Source organism: Schistosoma haematobium, chromosome 1, assembly GCF_000699445.3.
Source record: "Schistosoma haematobium chromosome 1, whole genome shotgun sequence".
In the NCBI taxonomy this organism is placed as follows: domain Eukaryota; kingdom Metazoa; phylum Platyhelminthes; class Trematoda; order Strigeidida; family Schistosomatidae; genus Schistosoma; species Schistosoma haematobium.
In genome coordinates this window covers 72,060,102-72,079,733 of record NC_067196.1, presented here as the reverse complement: position 1 = coordinate 72,079,733, position 19,632 = coordinate 72,060,102, and the positions used below count along the sequence as shown (strand labels likewise).

At 37.4% G+C, this 19,632-nt stretch overlaps 2 protein-coding genes across 3 annotated transcripts in view; one reads left to right on the top strand and one right to left on the bottom strand.

Annotated features, from left to right (window-relative positions):
- The window catches only part of MS3_00010213 (uncharacterized protein), a 29,336-nt gene extending 9,917 nt beyond the window's left edge, over positions 1 to 19,419 (bottom strand). The window contains exons 1-9 of one of the 2 annotated variants that reach the window (XM_051218575.1): positions 19,198 to 19,359; positions 19,093 to 19,165; positions 18,991 to 19,058; positions 18,829 to 18,951; positions 18,687 to 18,794; positions 14,206 to 14,322; positions 11,788 to 12,005; positions 9,630 to 9,837; positions 614 to 685 (exon numbers count right to left, since the gene is read on the bottom strand). In XM_051218575.1, coding sequence (XP_051075061.1) covers positions 614 to 685; positions 9,630 to 9,837; positions 11,788 to 12,005; positions 14,206 to 14,322; positions 18,687 to 18,794; positions 18,829 to 18,951; positions 18,991 to 19,058; positions 19,093 to 19,165; positions 19,198 to 19,317 — 1,107 coding nt within the window. In that variant the 5' untranslated portion in view covers positions 19,318 to 19,359. Of the gene's footprint in view, positions 1 to 613; positions 686 to 9,629; positions 9,838 to 11,787; positions 12,006 to 14,205; positions 14,323 to 18,686; positions 18,795 to 18,828; positions 18,952 to 18,990; positions 19,166 to 19,197 lie in introns of both variants that reach the window. The other variant, XM_051218574.1, reaches the window with a different exon arrangement.
- On the top strand, positions 485 to 5,705 carry MS3_00002049 (uncharacterized protein). Its single transcript, XM_051209604.1, has one exon. The coding sequence runs from the start codon at positions 2,469 to 2,471 to the stop codon at positions 3,318 to 3,320; it is 852 nt and encodes a 283-aa protein (XP_051075062.1). The 5' UTR covers positions 485 to 2,468; the 3' UTR covers positions 3,321 to 5,705.
- Positions 19,420 to 19,632: the final 213 nt, after the last annotated feature.

Below are 19,632 nucleotides of genomic sequence, written 5' to 3'. Positions count from 1 at the left end.
CTAGAAGATTCCAACATCCGAACCATATATGAAAATAAATAACAGGGGTCACTGGTGAAAACTTACAAAGTTGATGCATTACAAGTACAGACAACATAGAGGTGACCTTCTTCCACAATTATGCGCTGACAAAATTTTTTCAACTAATTAGTGACTCCGAAAACACATAAGTACTATTCGAGATGGTGGTCGACAACTTAACAGTAGACGAAAATAGACTTTCTAAATCGACCACGACTAGAAGGTATGAGTAGACGATTGTCACTCCAGACATTGTCATTTGATCCTTTCGTATTAGAATTGTCTACTTAACTACTTTTGGTCGATTTGGTCATGGATATGAATTGGGAGGTAATACTTAATTAGTTCATCCATTACTCCGAGATGATCTTATTAACATGTAGTGTAGAAAAGATAAATTTTTTGTTTAGAAAAGACTCCAAATAACTGAAAGATCTTCCGAAAACTTTTATCAACAATTCAATAGTATTTTAAATACGTTTATTGTGTACAATGAATGTGAAATAGTTTTCAATTGTTCTGAGCAAATCTAAACATAAAAAGTAAAATAAATATGTTATTAACCTCTAATTACAAAATGAAATAAACTTACTTCTATCGGATGTGAGCTAGATAGTGCATCTAGACGTAATGCAGAGGCTAACCGATGATATGAAAAGTGTGTCTAAAATAGTAAATGGAAGAAAAATAAAACAGGAAACCTTTTAAAAAGCAATTAGTTAATAAGAAACGTTCAAACAGATGGTAAGTACATCATAACCCTACCTGTATGTTACTCCTAGTCCCAAACCCGGATGAAGGAGGAAGGCTGGGTATGGAGTCAACGACCCCATCCCGTAGAAAAAACCTTGCCATAATAACGCTAATCATAAAAAATCATTTGAACTTTGTCCTGAGAGTTAAAGGATCTTTTTTTAGAAGGGCTGTAATACCTCATGGTGAAAGGTGATATTCTTCGGAAGTCACGAGGCAGATGTCCCTTCTAACAACTAGAGAAACAATTAACATGTGTACGCTGGATGTCCGCAGAACCAGTCAAATAGCTGCGGAAATTGGGATATAAAACTTGGCTGTAGGTGGAATGAATGAAACCATTTCAACCCAACCCTGACAGAATAGATTAGCTTCAAGAGAGGTGAAGAAGAAAATGCCTAGTAGAAACAAGGAGTTGCACTGATGCTGTACAAAAAAAAAACAGGAAAAGCACTCATAGGATGTTAATCTCATGAATCCAGAATCATCAATAGATCCTTTAAAACAAAGGAGGGGCTTACAGTGAATGTTACCCAGTGCTATGTGCCCGCCAATGATGGCAAAGAAAACGAGATCAGTCTTGTGAGAGGCTGTAGTCTGTGGCAAGCCCATTTGGCTACTGTATCATTTATCTATTCATTGTAACTCAGACTCAATTCACTATGTTAATTTCGGTGTGTATGATCGAATGCATGTCTGTACATTAACTCTTAAGCTATCTTCCTATTGGTCTCAATGTGCAGATAATCGATAATCTATTCACACCCGATTAACTCTCAAATATATATGGATTTTTAACAGACTCACTCACACTCTCTCTGTTTCATCGTGTGCTTGCTCACCGTACGCTTGTGGATTATTATTATTCATTAACAATAAACTATCTCTATAACTGGTGTTCAGGCTTTTTAATAATCTCGAGTAAATTCGCAATTCTACTAGGAGATTAAGCCTACCTAAAATACTCAGTTACGGGATATTATTATTTGGAGTCAGATATTGAGGACATTATCCTCAACATATTGGTGACCCGCCTTTAGAACGCGCACCATTTTCCTACAAAGTCTGCTGCATTCTCCTCAAGAGTATCATAAAGAACTTCATATTGGAATTATTATTATAATTAATAACAATCCATTGACAGTCATAATAAATTCACTCATAATATTTTCCCTTTGGAATTATTACTGTATATTCTCATACATATACCCAAAGTGACAATTTTTCTTTTCGGTGAGTCTTATATATATTTTTTTTGTTGTTATTTTTTATTTCTCTTCATATTGTATATTTCAAACCTCAGTTTATTATTATTATTGCTCCTTCGTACCATGTCAGTTGATAGTTCGTTAAGCCTTTCATCTAAATCTATTTCCGTGGGTGCCATCTCTGTACCTTTACCTACTTTTAATCCATGAAAGGCTGAACTCTGGTTCGCTCGCTTAGAAAGCTTTTTTGTAGCAAACAAAATCACAAACCAGAGTACGAAATTTAGTTATGCAAATTCACTGCTGCCAGATGACGTCATTGAACAAGTGCCGGATGTCATTTTTAAGCCGGATCCTGACTCACCATTCGATTGTCTAAAAAGAGAGGTCATTCGTGTCACATCTCTCACCGACCAACAGACAATTGATCAACTTTTAGCCAACGTGGAGCTAGGTGACAATACACCGTCACAGTTAAAACGCCACATGACAAACTTGTTAGGAAATCGTACAGTAGACAAACGTCTACTATATCAATTGTGGCTCAGACGTCTCCCTCAAAACATTCAACAGATACTTGCAATTGGAGACGAAGACGTCGATTTTGATAGGCTAGCAGACATAGCCGACAGAATTTACGAACGGTCCAAGACTCACCTTGTATCTCAAATCCAATCAAGCTCAGCTGACGAGATCGCCGAGTTACGACGATCAGTTGATACCCTTACGAAACAGATAGCTCAGATCCAATTATTGAATGCCTCCCACAGCAAGCGTAGAGGAACATCCACAAGCCGTAGACGACGTAGTCCAAGCACTACTAGACACAACATTTGTTGGTACCATAGAACATATGGCAAACAAGCTAGAAAATGTACTCCGCCTTGTGACTTTGCAAGCACACAGAAAAAGGAACGTCAAGACCGTAGGTTAATGACGACTGCACTCACAGACCACAACTTTCAAGACAGTCGTCTATTATATGTTACAGACAAAAGAACCGGCACACAGTTTTTAGTCGACACTGGGGCAGAGGTTAGTGTAGTACCACCTACTGCACTCGAGAAAAACACACCTGACCCCAAACTAAAACTACAAGCTGCAAACAGGTCTGACATCAAGACGTACGGCAAAAGGCGGTTGCAATTAAATTTCGGTCCTAAATCTAATTTTTCCTGGAGTTTCATCATAGCGGACGTCCTCGTTCCTATAATCGGCATTGATTTTCTGCAATTCCACAAAATACTGGTAGACGTCAGAAATAGGAAACTTGTCCTTGCCGAACAAAGTAAAGAAATTAGAGGATTTATATCAAATGAGACTTCCATACATTTATAAGTTAAACCTCGTCACGAGAACGACAAATACGTCAATTTACTTAATCAGTTTCCAGATTTATTACGACCGAGTTTCAAACACGACAAACCGATGCATACCGTCGTACACCACATAAAGACAGAGGGTCCACCAGTGTTCGCACGTCCAAGACGCCTTGATCCCTCTCGTCTGGCTATCGCAAAGAACGAATTCAACAAAATGATTGAGTTGGGCATCATACGCCCCTCCGATAGTCCGTGGGCATCACCGCTCCATATGGTACCTAAGAAAAACTTCCGAAGTTAGACCGTGCGGTGACTATAGAGCTCTCAACAGCCGGACCATACCAGATAGATATCCTCTCCCACATCTGCATGACTTCACTCATAGCCTATCTGACGTGTCGATCTTTTCGAAAATTGATCTCGTCCGTGCTTACCATCACATTCCAATTCATCCAGATGATGTTCCTAAAACAGCCATTACTACCCCCTTTGGACTATACGAATTCGTCCGTATGCCTTTCGGATTAAGGAATGCTGCACAAAGTTTCCAGCGTTTTATTGACCAAGTGGTACGGAGCTTACCGTTTGTGTATGCTTACATAGATGACCTACTTATAGCAAGCAAAGATGAAAATGAACATCTAACTCATCTGAAAATGCTTTTTGAGAAGCTAAACGAGTATGGGTTAGCGGTCAATCCTGACAAATGTGAGTTCGGAAAACAATCCCTCACCTTTTTAGGTCACGTACTTGATAAGCAAGGCATTAAACCAGTTCCTGAGGAAACACAAGCTATCAAAAATTATCCTTTGCCTGATTCATTCAAGAAACTACGACGTTTCCTTGGGAAGATCAACTTTTACAGACGTTTTATCCCTAAATGTGCAGACTTAGCAAAACCACTAACTGATTTATTAAGGGGACGAGCTAAATCATTAGCAATGACACCGCAAGCAATTCAAGCATTTGATCAGTTGAAAAGCGCTTTAAGCACAGAGGCATTACTCGCACGATGAAAGGTTGATGCACCTTTAGCAATAATGACCGACGCTTCTAACGTAGCAGTAGGTGCTGTACTTCAGCAACGTGTCAATGAACAATGGCAACCCCTTGCATTTTTCTCAAAAAAGCTAAACGCAACGCAAACAAAATATAGCACATTCGGTAGAGAACTGTTGGCTATCTACTTAGCCATCAAACACTTTCGCTACATGTTAGAAGGCAATTCTTTCACGATATATACTGATCACAAACCTCTAAGTCCTTGATGCACAATCATGATAAATATAGTCCGCGCGAAATTCGTCAACTAGAATTCATTTCACAATTTGCAGCTGATATACGCTATATTAAAGGCAATGCAAATGAGGCAGCAGATGCACTATCGAGATTAAATATCAATACCTTCTCGATCCCTGATATAGACTATCAAGAAATGGCAAAGCATCAAAAGCTCGATACGGAGCTACAAAAGCTTTTGCAGTCTAAGGAAACGAAATTATTATTCCAAAACATCCCCATAAACAACAAGGACACCTTAACTTGTGATACCTCAACAGGTAAAACTCGCCCTTTTGTACCTTTCGGTATGAGACGAAATATTTTTGAGAAAAAACAGACAACTGTAAAACCGTCTAAACCTGCAGCAGAGCAAGCACCATTCAAACTACCTGCAACAAGCAGCACTTCAAATCAAAGTTCAGCAGCAGCACAAACTACAACAAGATCAGGAAGAAGAGTACATTGGCCAGATAGGAATGTAGCAACCACTATATTTATCTAGACCAAATCCTGAGACTACTCTTATAACACATAAAAATCCTACTTTATTTTGATTACAATTTTTTTTATTGGCCCCACGGATCATCATTATGCTTACATTTTAACTTAATACAATTCATTAATGTTAAATATACACTTGTATATACATGATATGAAACGTTTCAACACACAAGCTGTTATTACAATTTTACGCTTACTCATCATATTGAGTTGTACTTTCATTTTTAAAACAGTTCCGTTCTTTATCTCTTTGTCGAACATAGATGTTAATCCAATTTTTTTTTGGTACATAAAAACATCAATGTTCTGGATGGGAGCTTATGTGGCAAGCCCATTTGGCTACTGTATCATTTATCTATTCATTGTAACTCAGACTCAATTCACTATGTTAATTTCGGTGTGTATGATCGAATGCATGTCTGTACATTAACTCTTAAGCTATCTTCCTATTGGTCTCAATGTGCAGATAATCGATAATCTATTCACACCCGATTAACTCTCAAATATATATGGATTTTTAACAGACTCACTCACACTCTCTCTGTTTCATCGTGTGCTTGCTCACCGTACGCTTGTGGATTATTATTATTCATTAACAATAAACTATCTCTATAACTGGTGTTCAGGCTTTTTAATAATCTCGAGTAAATTCGCAATTCTACTAGGAGATTAAGCCTACCTAAAATACTCAGTTACGGGATATTATTATTTGGAGTCAGATATTGAGGACATTATCCTCAACAAGTCCATCGTAGAAAAGTGCCAAGGAAAAGACCTCATCATCCTGATGGGACACCCAAACTCCATGGTCAGGATGGACAAAACTGATTGGGATGTTGTAGTGGTTTTGTTTCGTTAGTCGATCACCTCGATAACCGTTGTAAATATAAATGTCAACGGTGTTTAAAATCAGAAGGCAATAAGAAGTGGCAACTACACTTAATTAACGGATAGTGCAGACCACAAAGCTATAAGTATATCGAGCGAATTTGAAGCGGAGTCGAATAAATATATGCGAGCAACTACATAATCAAATTACATAAGAGTGCAGCAAGGCAAAGCAAAAGCCAATAATATGATTTGAGTACATATATACATGGGAAGGAGGATGAATCATCGAGTGATATTTAAACAATCAACATTTTAGCTAGTCTGTCATGTGCTCTGGTGATCATAACGGTACAAAGAAATATGCGAATTGTTACTGTTCAAATAACATTGTCTGTTAAGTAAGTTAATAAAAAGGTTTATCCAAAGTTGAACATAATCGAAATTGGTTGTAGGATAGTTACTATAATGTCACACAACTACATCGATTAAGAGTTCAGTTAAAGACGTGAGAACAAAGAGAGGACTACACTCAAATTCGTGCATTGAGGATACCAAACAGATGCACGCCAAATGGAGACCGGTGTCAGACAAGACTGTCTACTCTCGCACTTCCTCTTTCTTCTGGTGGTTGACTGGATTATGAAGCCCTTCACATCTGATGGAAAGCACGGAATACAACAGACAGCTTGGACGCAACTAGACGATTTAGACTTCGCAGATCACCCAGTTCTTCTATCCCATACACAAAAACAAAATCAGGCGAAGACAGCCAGTGTAGCAGAAGTTTATGCAGCAGTGATCTTCAACATACACAATGGAAAAGCAAAATCCTCAAATACAACAAGGAGAACACCAACCCAATCACACTTGATGGCAACTCTGGAACACGTGGAAAAATTCACGTATCTGGGAAGCATCATAGATGAACAAGGAGGATCGGATGCAGACGTAAATGCAAGGATTGGTAAAGCAGGGGCCGTATTCCAACAATTGTCAACTAATATCAAAGTGAGAATCTTCAATACGAACGTTAGGACAGTTCTACTGTACAGGGATGAGATTCGGAGAACGACTACAACCATCATCAAAAAAGTACAGATATTTAAAAACAGTTGTCTACGAAAGATGCTGAATGTCCGTTGACCGGATAACATCAGTAACAGTCTACTATGGGAGAAAACAAACCGGCCTCCATCTGAAGAGGAAATTAGGAAAAGACGATGGAAGTGGATAGGTCATACATTACGGAAATCACCAAAGTGAATCACGAGGCAATCGCTAACTTGGAATTCTGGAGGGAAACGGAAAAGAGGAAGGCCGAAGAACACATGGAGTCGGGAATTGGAGGCGGACATCAAAAGAATAAATAGTGAATGGCAATAACTGGAAATGACTACTCAGGACACTTCGATGAAGTATCCTAGTCGGGGCCCTATGTTCCATTAAGGGGTAACAGGCGTAAGCACAGCATATATGAACTTTTAAACGATACAGGGATTGGCGTCCCATCAATTTATCAAGAAATTTAAGATTACAGATTTGAGGTGATCCAATCAATAGCAGTATCAAAGTTTTATTCGTTTTCACTTATAATTAAAATATTAAATTATTGATCAGTAAATTTAGTCTACTTTTTTCTCACCGCTGAATTACCACTTTCGTAGATTTAATATTCCGAATGTTCATTTTACTTGACTTTGTTTACTGAAATCATGAACCAACCTAAGTTAAACCACCATTGAAAACCTGGAAGCACTGGATGGCTGTTTCTTCCCAGTATGAGACTCCTCAGAAGTGAGTAACCACCACCTTTCATGTGAGAATTTATGACCCAGGACCTACAGTCCCACACATGAGCACCTAACCTCTAGACCACTAAGTCGGCGTCCAACAGTGTTAACGTCTAACTTCAACCAATGGGCGACACTGAGTGACCATCTTTCACTGTCTCCGAGGAGTATAGGCTTCACATCTGAGACGAATTAGTGAGGGTCCTGGGTATGACTCGCCAGTGTGGGGTCGTGAACGTGTACACCTAAGGACACCCATACTAGGACGAAACGGTCGTCCAGTGCTTTCAGGTTTTTAACGGTGGTCTAACCTAAACTGATTCATGACTTTAATGAAATCCAACAATCCCCACAACTCCTTACTGACTTAATTTAATACAAGTACACAAATAAAAATATAAAGAGTATCTGTATCAGTCATATTGACAGTAGTTGTAACAGGGAACAAAATGAAAAGATCAAGAAACCTAGGCCATATATGAGACAAACAATTGATTAGTGGCTGAAATACTTGGCTATCAACCTATAGGTTGTGAGTTTGGACTCCGATCCACTCATTTTTATTTAAGCAACTGGGTAGTATCATCAATCTTCAGACAAACACTGCAGCTGAAAGTCAAGTAGACGCAACTGTATTCGTTATGAGTCACTTTATTTAGTAATCTATTAAAATTACATTTGTCATTACTGATAACTCTATTAGTATCCATCATTTAAATTTTGAACCATTTTGCCATGTCTTCTTTTTATCGGGAACTTCCTAAATGCAATTGATGTAAATCATGAGGTTTGAAAAAGCATGTCGTGTACTTCCAAATAATTAAGATTAGTTATCATAGTTGTTTTAACTTTATTGATGATAACTAAATCAATATAAAAATACCTACTGAATTCTAATCTGTTAGTGCAAGTTGAGAGAAAAGTAGCTTCTTCAACAAGCACAGGTGCGTGGACTTGTCTCTAATCTACAGTTTAAGCGTCATAGTGAGAATTACTAGGTTCTCCAAACTCAATTAAATGGAGTTATGTTCAAACTCACAGCCTAACGGTTGAAAAATCGGCGCTTTCATAACTACTTCACCACTCGTCCAGAAAAGCAATAGCATGACCCTGTGGTAATATGTGTTGACTTATAAGTAGCGGTTACCACTAGATATTTAAAATAGGCTCTTCACATCGTTGATTCTACGTTTATTAAGGATTACATTAAAACTTATTTAAATTATGTGGATAAAGGTGTTGGCTTAGAAATTTATTGGTGATCTTGTAATAAATTATATTTGTTTTTTTAGACAAACAGCTCTGTATTTTATTATAAAATCGATTTTATTTATTATATCCTTGCTGGTATTTATAAATGATAACAAAGTGTTCTCGTACAGTTCGTCTGTCTATAATACAGTGAATATTATGTCCATGTGTTATTAATAAAGATTCCAATCAGTTGGAAACTTAATACTTAACGATTCCTCTCTTCATTCAGGGGTAAAATCTTATTTTTATACACAAACTTAACAACTATCAATAAGAGATATGGTATTTTCTACACAACCGCATTAAATCGACGTAACTTCATAACAAGCCATCACAGTATGATTTTTAAATTCGAAATATGTTATTTGATTACACTGATTCAGCCTCTTTGTGCTACTTAAAATCCCAGTGAACGAAGTGCATCATCTAATATAACCTGGATAATTTGAGTTGACGAACAGGTTAGTTTAGAATACTAAAGTGGACACTTCTACTGATGAAAGTAAAGCACAGACAATATAACGAGGTTTTGTGGAACGTGGTGGTTTCGTACTAATAGGAGAGTCCTCACTAGTATATATATATATATATATATATATATATATATATATATATATATATATATCACTTTTGTGTTATGTATGAAAAAATCTATCGGAATGTCTTACCCAAATATCCATTTCGGGATAACAGTGATCAGAACAAAAGTATTCTATCCAAGCTGCGAATCCTTCCTTAAGCCATAAATCTGTCCACCATTCCATCGTAACGAGATTACCAAACCACATATGGGCTATTTCATGACTGATTACGGTTGTAATGGCTTCTTTTGTTGCTGGAGACAATGTGCGTGGATTAGCTAATAAAAATCTTTCACTAAACAAGAAGTAAATCATATTAGATGATTACTTACTAATCTACAAGAAAATGTGAACTTCAGAATACAAATAAACGAATTAAATAATGTGAGATTTTCTGGAATTTACACATACTTGATATATAAGTTACAGCATCAGACAGTACCAAATGATAAACTGTACACAATAAAAAACATATATATTACCAGTAAAATCGACCATAGGTAATTATGGCAGTGGTCATAACTAGAAAATTTCGATGTTGCTCCAAAACTAAATCTAGGGGGGTAGTTGTTGTATACAAGTCTTAGCAGTACTACGATTAACTAATATGACAAAGTTTAGTCATTCATAATTGAAACCTGTTGCAAATGTGTATCACCCCAACTCACAACGTGACATTGACAGGTAGACATGAAATTAATAAAATAAATTCCAAAGATGTTAGGATAGTATCAGTGATAATGAAAAAATACAAAACAGAGAAAATCTAGTCCGAAAAGTCATAAAATAATATTAAAACCCAAAACCAAGTAGATGAAGAATGAATGGATCTGCTCCCTTCAGGCCAAGTGTGAGAGCAACGTCACCAAACGTCCGTAACAATTGCTCATGATTATTCTTGGGATATTAACCAGATACTTTATACCTATTGAAGCGACTCGGATCCACAGCAAATCATATCATGGATTGAAACCACGTTTTTCTTAGCCTATTTTTAAACTTCCGTCAACACAATACTACGCCAGTCAGCACTTTGTATCGTGGTAAGGGTTGTTGGGTCTGTGTAAAATGTGTCTCAGCCACTTCAACCGACGAAGATTGTCAGTACAGTGCAAATCCAGTTTCTGTGTTGTTCATTCTACAATAATAATCTTTGAATGATTATGGCTCTGGTAGGTAACTGCGATCCTTGAACGATTACACCTATCTATTAGGATGAAAAACTGAATTATCCGGGTCGGTGGGCTAATTTCTTGGTTCTCTGGTATGGTAGGAAGAACCAGTAAAAACAACAACAGCTACAGATACAGTATGGATTTGGCAATAGACGGTTCTACAGAACGATTTAAAAGTGCAGCATTACAGACGTGGTGTCAGATAAATATTTTTTGTTGATGAAACTCCCAATAAGTTTCTCTACAACTGAAAACAGTTTAAAAGTGGTTGTTCCCAAAACGTAAAATTCTTTATTTCATAAAAAAACTAACGACAACTAAATATTTCATGACATTATACTCATATTTTCTACATGATAAGTGTCAAGTATTTATGAAAGAAACAGTGGTCCACTGATTATCAAATACAGCCACCAAAACCAACCTTTGAACCCATCTATCAATCAGCTGCACTATTTGACTACTCCTTTAGGCAGATTTAAAAGTGTTGAAAGTTCTAGATAATTTCCCAGAAAAGTTTCCAGAAACCGAAGACAATGAAAAGGGTAAGAAAACACGATTAATAAAAAGTAGTCAGCTGCGGCTTCATCCCAGTGACTGAGTCTGATTTTCCATTCATCAAGCTACTAGTTTGAACAACTATCTACAAAAGCTTACGTAGGAAGTTTATGAAGTGTGTATGTTTTTTTGTCATTCAAATCATAAGGTACAAATATGTAATAATGGAGATTATATTGTTTCTTGTAATATACTGAATGACATAGCATGTGGAAGTTTATATCAACTCATTTACTTAAGTCTTTTATATCGTTTGAAGGATGGTTTTTGTGTACAGAATGTGTCTTTTTGGATTATTTATGGGTACAGAGGTGTGAGTTATTGAATTTTCGGATATCTAGAGTAAAGCTATAGATTAAAAGTGTTTAACAAGAAATATGAGACCAAATGTAACTAGGTTTTGAAAACCCTATTCAGAAAATCTCACTAGGATCTTCGGGATGAAATGTAATCATCAAAATGCAAATCCAGAGAATATGTTGCAAGTTTTATTGTATTAAAAGACAACTTGCCGAAAAGTTATTAATCCCCAGTTTTCCATTGCACCGCCGCACATATTAGGGACTGCAAGTAAATCAACTTTGGGTAATGGATACTTAATGCCGAAGTATTCCCCGTAGAATGGCAAACAATGACAAGCCACATTTAGGGCGATAGAACTCTGGCTTTGTTCTGAATGAAGACCTTTACGCGAATACACACGCACTAAAACTCCGTTTTTGTCAATAGCCTGTGGTGTAAATGAGGTATAAAAACACAGTATTAAAATAATATTAGCATGAGTAATCTTAAAAATACTCTACCTAAAAATAGGATATAAACTGAAATTGGAGCAGTGAAATGTTTTGTTACATCTGAAAACAATAAATCATATTCGCAAAGTGACCTGATTTGTGAATGGAAGATGCGACTCCATCAAAATCCAACACAAGTTTTGTACTGATAGACTGGGAGAAGCGTATGAAGTTCATTATCAATATTAATCAAATCTACTTTAGATGTCATATCTATGTGAAATGACATCAATAACCCCAGAAAATACGCAGTAAATTTCGCATAAAACTGAAAACTCCCTATTGTTAAGACAAAACACCGAGTATTCGTATCGAGTTCTGTTTCACATGACGTAAAGATGTCAGTTCCATACGAGATTAACAATTCTAGTAGTTATTTCTAGAAATTCTATCTTTTTTGTAAATGATTCGTTCACCCCTTGGCTTGGTATATTCGTTCATTTTGGAATAGAAAGTTATTGAGAATGAGCTTCAGAAGAGTAATATGGGAAACAAATAACTATCGATTACAAACAGCAGACGTAAATGTGTACTTTTGATGACAGGGAAACTGAAATATTATCGCAGTGACATCTCTATGTAATCGTGACCAATAGTCTGTGACAAATCAGATCAAGACTTATAGGAAAAACACATTAAATCCACTGGGACATCAATCTATTTGAATAATATATTTCAGATAGTGATTAATCCTATCACATTATTATTTTATTAGGATTAGTTCATAGCTCAGAAATATGAAGTGACTCACTTGAACAATCTTTTCAAACTATCTGGAGTATTTTCTGGTGCCTATGATATCCTGTTTATGCTTAAGTAAACAAAAGTAATTTTTAACACCTGACATCGTACAGAGACTAATAACATTCACATAATTTAGGACTAAATGTTTACAATTACCAAGGCGAACTCGTTTGATATATTTGAATCTCCATTATCACACTAATCAACATGACTTAAGCAAACTTCAGACATCCTCGCGACAACAAGTGCCAACCTAACCGTAACATATTCAGATATTTTAACTCAAACGTTTTGTTATAAACGAAGAAATAACAAAGAACCAACTAGGACTCAACTTCACAAATGCAAACATTTTCCAGGTTTGTAGTTAGTATAGTGAAATGAAATATTTGACGATGATTTATTAGTTAAAACATTCAAATTTAAGTCACTGTCACAGATTCAAACCTAGATTAATTTCAGTCAATATTGCTAGCAAGATATTATAGACAGAACTCAAAGCCAAGAATATACACTGCTGTTTAGTTATATTGATTTGAACTTTAGTAATTATGCCATTCGAAGTCGATAGAACTGTAAAAAATGTTTATGTTTATCGTCGTTACCGACAGTACAGTAGCTTTTCACTTGAAGTGAATAACTTAAAACTGAATTATTAATATGGATTGCTGGTAAAATATGATGTGTAATAACTTGTACCAATACACATAACCTTGAAGGATACCATTTAGCTTTTTGTTTTTGTTGTGTCTTGTGGACTGCAGATTAGAGTGCAGTGTATTATCGATCGGATCAATGACACGTAAAACACGCACGAACGGCCTAGAGTTCTGATTGGCCCTGCTTCCCTGTCTAGCCCAGCCAGTTGAGTCCAGAACGCAAGTCTCAGCCTCTGAGATATGAATCATTATATTTCAAACATACTCTGTTTATATACCAATCAACCAGATCACATCGTACCATAAAATAGAAAATAACATTGTACAGTAATGGCCAGGAAAATGACACGTTAAATGAATACTGACCAATAAGATGATACAATTTCATGTTCAAGGATAGCATTAGGCTTAACAGGATAATTTTTGGGATATTTTCCTGAATATCCCAACAGTTTTTCTATCAGAAGTCATGGATTTGGACTGGGAAATTTTTTAACGAAATGAGTCCCAAAAGAGTGAGTGTAAACAACATTTAGTCCACGTACAGACCAAACATACGGAAACTGAATAGTCTGTGTAACATCTTCATAATAGTTTATATATACATATTACTACATAGGAGTACGTTGATTGTCAATCATCCTTAACTAAATCACAGTGAACTACTATTATACTTGTCCCCAGATATTACAACCGTCTATTTGCGTAATATCAACTGCAAATATGATCTTACCTCGGTATACTCAAGATCTCCAACAGCAAAAGCTACCAAATATGTTGACATCTTTGGAGTATCTTGGAAATGATAGGTAACTATGTTTTCATCGTGCTTTACTTTCGATAAGAGAGGCTAAAGCAAACGAATAGTGAAAAGCATCATACAAGAACAAATGAGTCTCTAAGGAAATGGATTATATTCATTAAAACAAGTGATAAAAATATAATAATTACTACAAACCCATTCAGTGACAGAACGCTAGTGTATAAGATCACAAGTTGTACGATGTACAGAGGTTAGGAATATCAACTATTTGCTCATTCAAGATTACATGGAGAGATATGACTGTTAGGAGTGTTGAGCTACTACTCCTTAGATTTTATTTTAACAATCAACTATAAATCATTCCATAATATGGTATAATTAGGTTTGAAAGAGGCAGAACAAAATAATTAGCAAAGTATAGGTTCAGTATATTAGCTCATACTAGTATATTACTTTCCCAAACCACGAGTTGAATATTTATAGTATTATTTATTTATTTAAACACAAACATTAGTACAAGGAAGCACCAAAATATATATGTGCCTCATAATGAAAGTGAGGTTGTGAAGAGACAGAATAGTTGGGTAGAATGAAAAAGAGTAACAAGGAACAGAAACTAATGTATGCGTGGAATAATAATGAGAGCATTTCAGGTGGGAGAAATACAACCAGAAAAATTCTTTCAATTAAAGAAATTACTCTCACTTTTGCAAAGTAAAAATAATTTGCAGCAGCATACCCACTGTCTTCTATTCTGAACCATGTCTGATAACTCTCAAGCCATTGTCGCACCATTTTAGGACCCCAACCAAGGACTCGTGAAGTACCAACAGAATCCAGTCCTGTATAGCTTTTTTCATGTCACGGCACCATGTTATACACTGACCACCTCTTCGCTTTTTCTAACCGGTCCCAGCGTCGGCAAATAATACGCGATGTGGAATTCGCTGAGACGATATTCGTAGTACATGTCCAAGTCACCAAAGTAGGTGTTTTGAAATAGTGAATTCAACTGAATTATCGTCACTGTGCCCGAACACACATAGCTGAACCACTGTATTACCACCATGATGTTGCTACGGGATTTCAGCAACCCGTCAGAGATAACAATGATCAAAGAGAGTCGTCTAACGTCCTCAGTTTGATTTCACAAGCATAGAACAAAACTGCTCTCACCGACGCGTTGTAGATCTGACCTTTTACAGCCAGACTAACATCACGAAGGCGCCAAAGGTGGCCCAGATTGGCATAAGCCGCTCTGGCTTTCACTATACGTGAGTTGATTTCATCACTTACGCCACTACCAACAGTTAGGCAGCCACATTTATAGGCGTGTCCGTAGATTATGAGAGTTAGAACACTTGGTCCCTTCGATGAATTAAGGTAGCTTGGTGAGATGTAATTAGTTTGGGGTCTTATCGACACCTTTATAAGCAGTGCATATTTAGTGGAAATATCATATACGTAGAGTTTAAAGATGAGAAATGCTTATTAAAAATTCTATTACTCTTCAAAATCATTTTTTTCTCTTATGTGAAGATAAGCTTCCTTTTTATATATGCTTAGAAATGCAAAATATTCCAACCAAAGGCCGTCTGTAGAAAATCGACATGGGCAGAAAGTTGTCTAATTTTTTTACGATTAGTCTAGTTTACTAAGAACGAAGTATGGTCAAGAATCTATTTAAAAGTGATTGTATTCGTGAGGAAGATGTTACGGAGAGTCAGTCAGCCAGATACAACGTAGGACCAGGCACATATGTGCATCGGTCCAGGTTGTCATACCTCATTAGCACAGCAAGATGAACACCGGATTCACAGCAGTGGTTAGGTCAAAGGTGGTAATATATAAGAGAAAGATTGCATATAAGGATATAGTATAGGAAGAAAGAATTAGTTAGTAGAAAGAAAGATATGAAGTGATTTTAATCTCTTAGTTTAAGGGAAGACAGGGAGTGTATACACCTACGCCATTGTGATCGATTCTCAGCCATGTCACCAAGAGTCTTCAGCCATTGGTTACGAAAATCACGCGGACCCCAATCAAGTAGTCTGCATCTACCGACATGGCTCAGACTAGAAGTTAGTGACTTCAAGCACTGATGCCACGTTTTGGTTTGGCCGCCCCTAATTCTCTTCCAACCATCTTCAACACCGGTTGCCCAATCTTACCATTCCTCTTCAACTTTGCCATCGATGACATTCTGGAAACAGCTCTGATGAATGTAAGTAATGGTGGTGTGGATCTGTTGCCTGGAGAAAGACTTCTCGACCTTGAGTATGCGGACGATATTGTCTTACTGTGCGATAATGCCCAAGGCATGCAATCCGCACTTAATCAGTTGGCAATCAGTGTCCGTAGGTATGGTATGTGCTTTGCACCTTCCAAGTGCAAAGTACTCCTACAAGACTGGCAAGATTCCAATCCTGTACTCACCCTGGATGGTGAGCGGATAGAAGTAGTCGAGAAGTTCGTGTATCTGGGTAGCTGCGTAAGTGCTGGTGGTGGTGTGAGTGATGAGATCAATGCACGTATAGTGAAAGCCAGAGCGGCTTATGCCAATCTGGGCCACCTTTGGCGCCTTCGTGATGTTAGTCTGGCTGTAAAAGGTCGGATCTACAACGCGTCGGTGAGAGCAGTTTTGCTCTATGCTTGTGAAACCTGGTCTCTCCGAGTTGAGGATGTTAGACGACTCTCTGTGTTCGATCATCGCTGTCTCCGAAGGATTGTTGACATTCAGTGGCAACACCATGTCAGTAATGCAGTGGTTCGGCATCGTGTGTTCGGGCACAGAGATGATAATTCAATTGGTGTCACCATCTTGAAACACCGACTTCGGTGGCTTGGACATGTTCTCTGAATGTCGTCCCAGAGAATTCCACGTCGTGCATTATTTGCCGACTCTGGGACTGGTTGGAAGAAGCGGAGAGGTGGTCAGTGCATGACATGGTGTCGTGGCATGAAAGAAAGCTGCAAAGGACTGGCTTCTGTTGGTCCTTCACGACTCCCTGGTTGGGGTCTGAGGGATGGTGCTACACAGTGGCTAGAGACGTTATCAGATATGGCTCAGAATAGAAGCCAGTGGCGATCCTGATGTAACCTTCTTTTACTTTCTTCATAAAAAGTGGTTGTGTCTCCCTTACCTGAAAGATTTCTTCTGATTGTACCTTTCCGTTCCCTCATTTCTGCCATACTACTTTACACCAATCTCCTCGTTATTGTTCTCTTTTTTTTCTATTTCTCTTCGAATTCTCAGTTTTGTGTGGCGCATATATATCGGCGCTCTCTTGTACCAATATTCATGTGTTCAAATAAATAAATAAATAAAACACCGGTTAGCATTACACGTCGTGGTAATCGGTGTTCAGGCATACGTAACACGTGGCCCAACTATATCAGTCGATGAAGATTCACAACCTCATAAACTGATTTACCACCATTCCCTAATACTCTGCGTCTAACCTCATTATTACTTACCCACTGATCCCAGCAGATACGAGCAATATTTCTGAGACCTCTGTGATCAAATACTAGTAACTTACGCGTATCCTTTACCCTTGATGGCCACGTTTCACAGCCGTGAAGTAGAACAGAACGAACTGCCGCGCAGTATACTCATTCTTTTATTGATAGACGGATATCTCGCCTTCGTCATAGGTGACGTACGTTGGCAAAAGCCAAGCGAGCTTTTCGAATCCGTGCTGAGATTTCGTCAGACACCAACCCATTAGGGCTGATCAGACTTCCAAGATAAGTGAAGTTGTCGACGCGTTCGACTACTTCACTCCTTATCCTTAGTCCAGGTGTTGACGCAGAATAAAGTTATTAAACGAAATATTATTTCAATGTGGATCATTAAAATGTGTGAACCAATAGAAAAACCTCAACATGTTTACATCTGAACTTTCAGCATGAAATGTCGAAAACAACATAAGATGCAAAGGTAGTCTAGTGATAATTAGAATTTATTATAAGCTTAAGGTTATGGTAGTATGATGACAATATATGCCTCACCAAAGACAAGGAGTATATAAACAACCGTATCCATCCCATTGTGGTTATCAATTTACATTTGTGTAGGCATATGCACACATGAATAGCAACTAGCAGTCATTGAACACACAACTGGATGTTTACAAAAATCAATTTTGACAACCTGATAACACACTCCTCATTCCCTATTGCTTAGCATACAGTTGGAACTATTTGTAATGCATGTCTAAACTTAGCCTTCCTAAAGCTACATGAAAAAGGCCTCTGGGAAACATTTAGATTTACAGAAGCCTGCAGTTGTCTTATTTTTTTGCCTATTAACTCTTCTAAAATAAACTTCGATGTACTATAATACAAATCAACTAGGCTTTCTCCCTCAAAACAGTTAAGTGATCATCAGCATCAGAGATTTAAAAGCGAAAACGATGTGGGCTAATAACGAGTTTGATGAAACGTACCATATTTGAAATAGCAGTCTTTCCTTTAGGAATATGAAGTTTGATACTGAAAACTGACTTGAACTCTGGTTCATCCAAACATGGGAATACTTGTCGAGCGCCAGTAGCCTACGACTTTTTATAGAGTCGGAAGATGTATTACCTCAAAGTGTGTAGAAAGTAGATAATGCTCCTCTTCATCAGAGATATATGAACTTCTATAGAGACCCTCCATTTTTTCACTTATTATACCAGTATACTCCACCTTTAGTTCCCCCAACACCGACTACGACAGGTAAACACACATACTAAAAAATATACTCACTACTAATGGTTCTCCAAGAACGAACGAAACCTGCTCATATTCCGGTTTCTCAATGACCTCAATATCAGCTAAGCGAGTAGAGTACAAACAACACAAACCTACTTCCATTGAACGTAGCTTTACTTACTGAAATGTCTTTGGCGTTGAGTAATATTTCCGAACTCTCTTCTTCAATCTGAGTACGAAATGAGGAGCATTAGTACTTACAGATACAGATAAAGACAGTGTACCAGTGAACTTGAAGCTTAAGAAGCATGGCTTGATTTCTATTTCATATCTTATAGGGATGACAGATTGGGGCAGACGTTTGAAGACACAAGGAGCCATGCCTGAAGGTAACGAAAACTGCAAACCAGGATGGCGGGTTGAATCTGCGTCACTGACAATATATTCAAGCACACCGAGCGGTGACCTTGAGGCATAACAGTTAATCAACAAATTCCCTGAGCAAATTCCATAATTTAACTACTCATAAAGAGTAAAGAGAGTGTGGTGGAAAATAAATCACCAAAATAAACAGTTCTCTATATCCTTAATATTGATGCTGACTTTATTAGTCTCACCAGACACACTCTAGCTGAATGCTCTCGGTTAAGTGTCTTCATCAGATCACGAGTGGATACGCCGTGCCACATATATATT

Coding starts and splice junctions, on each gene's coding strand:
- MS3_00002049 (XM_051209604.1), top strand. CDS start 2,469: ATGACAAACTTGTTAGGAAATCGTACAGTAGACAAACGTCTACTATAT.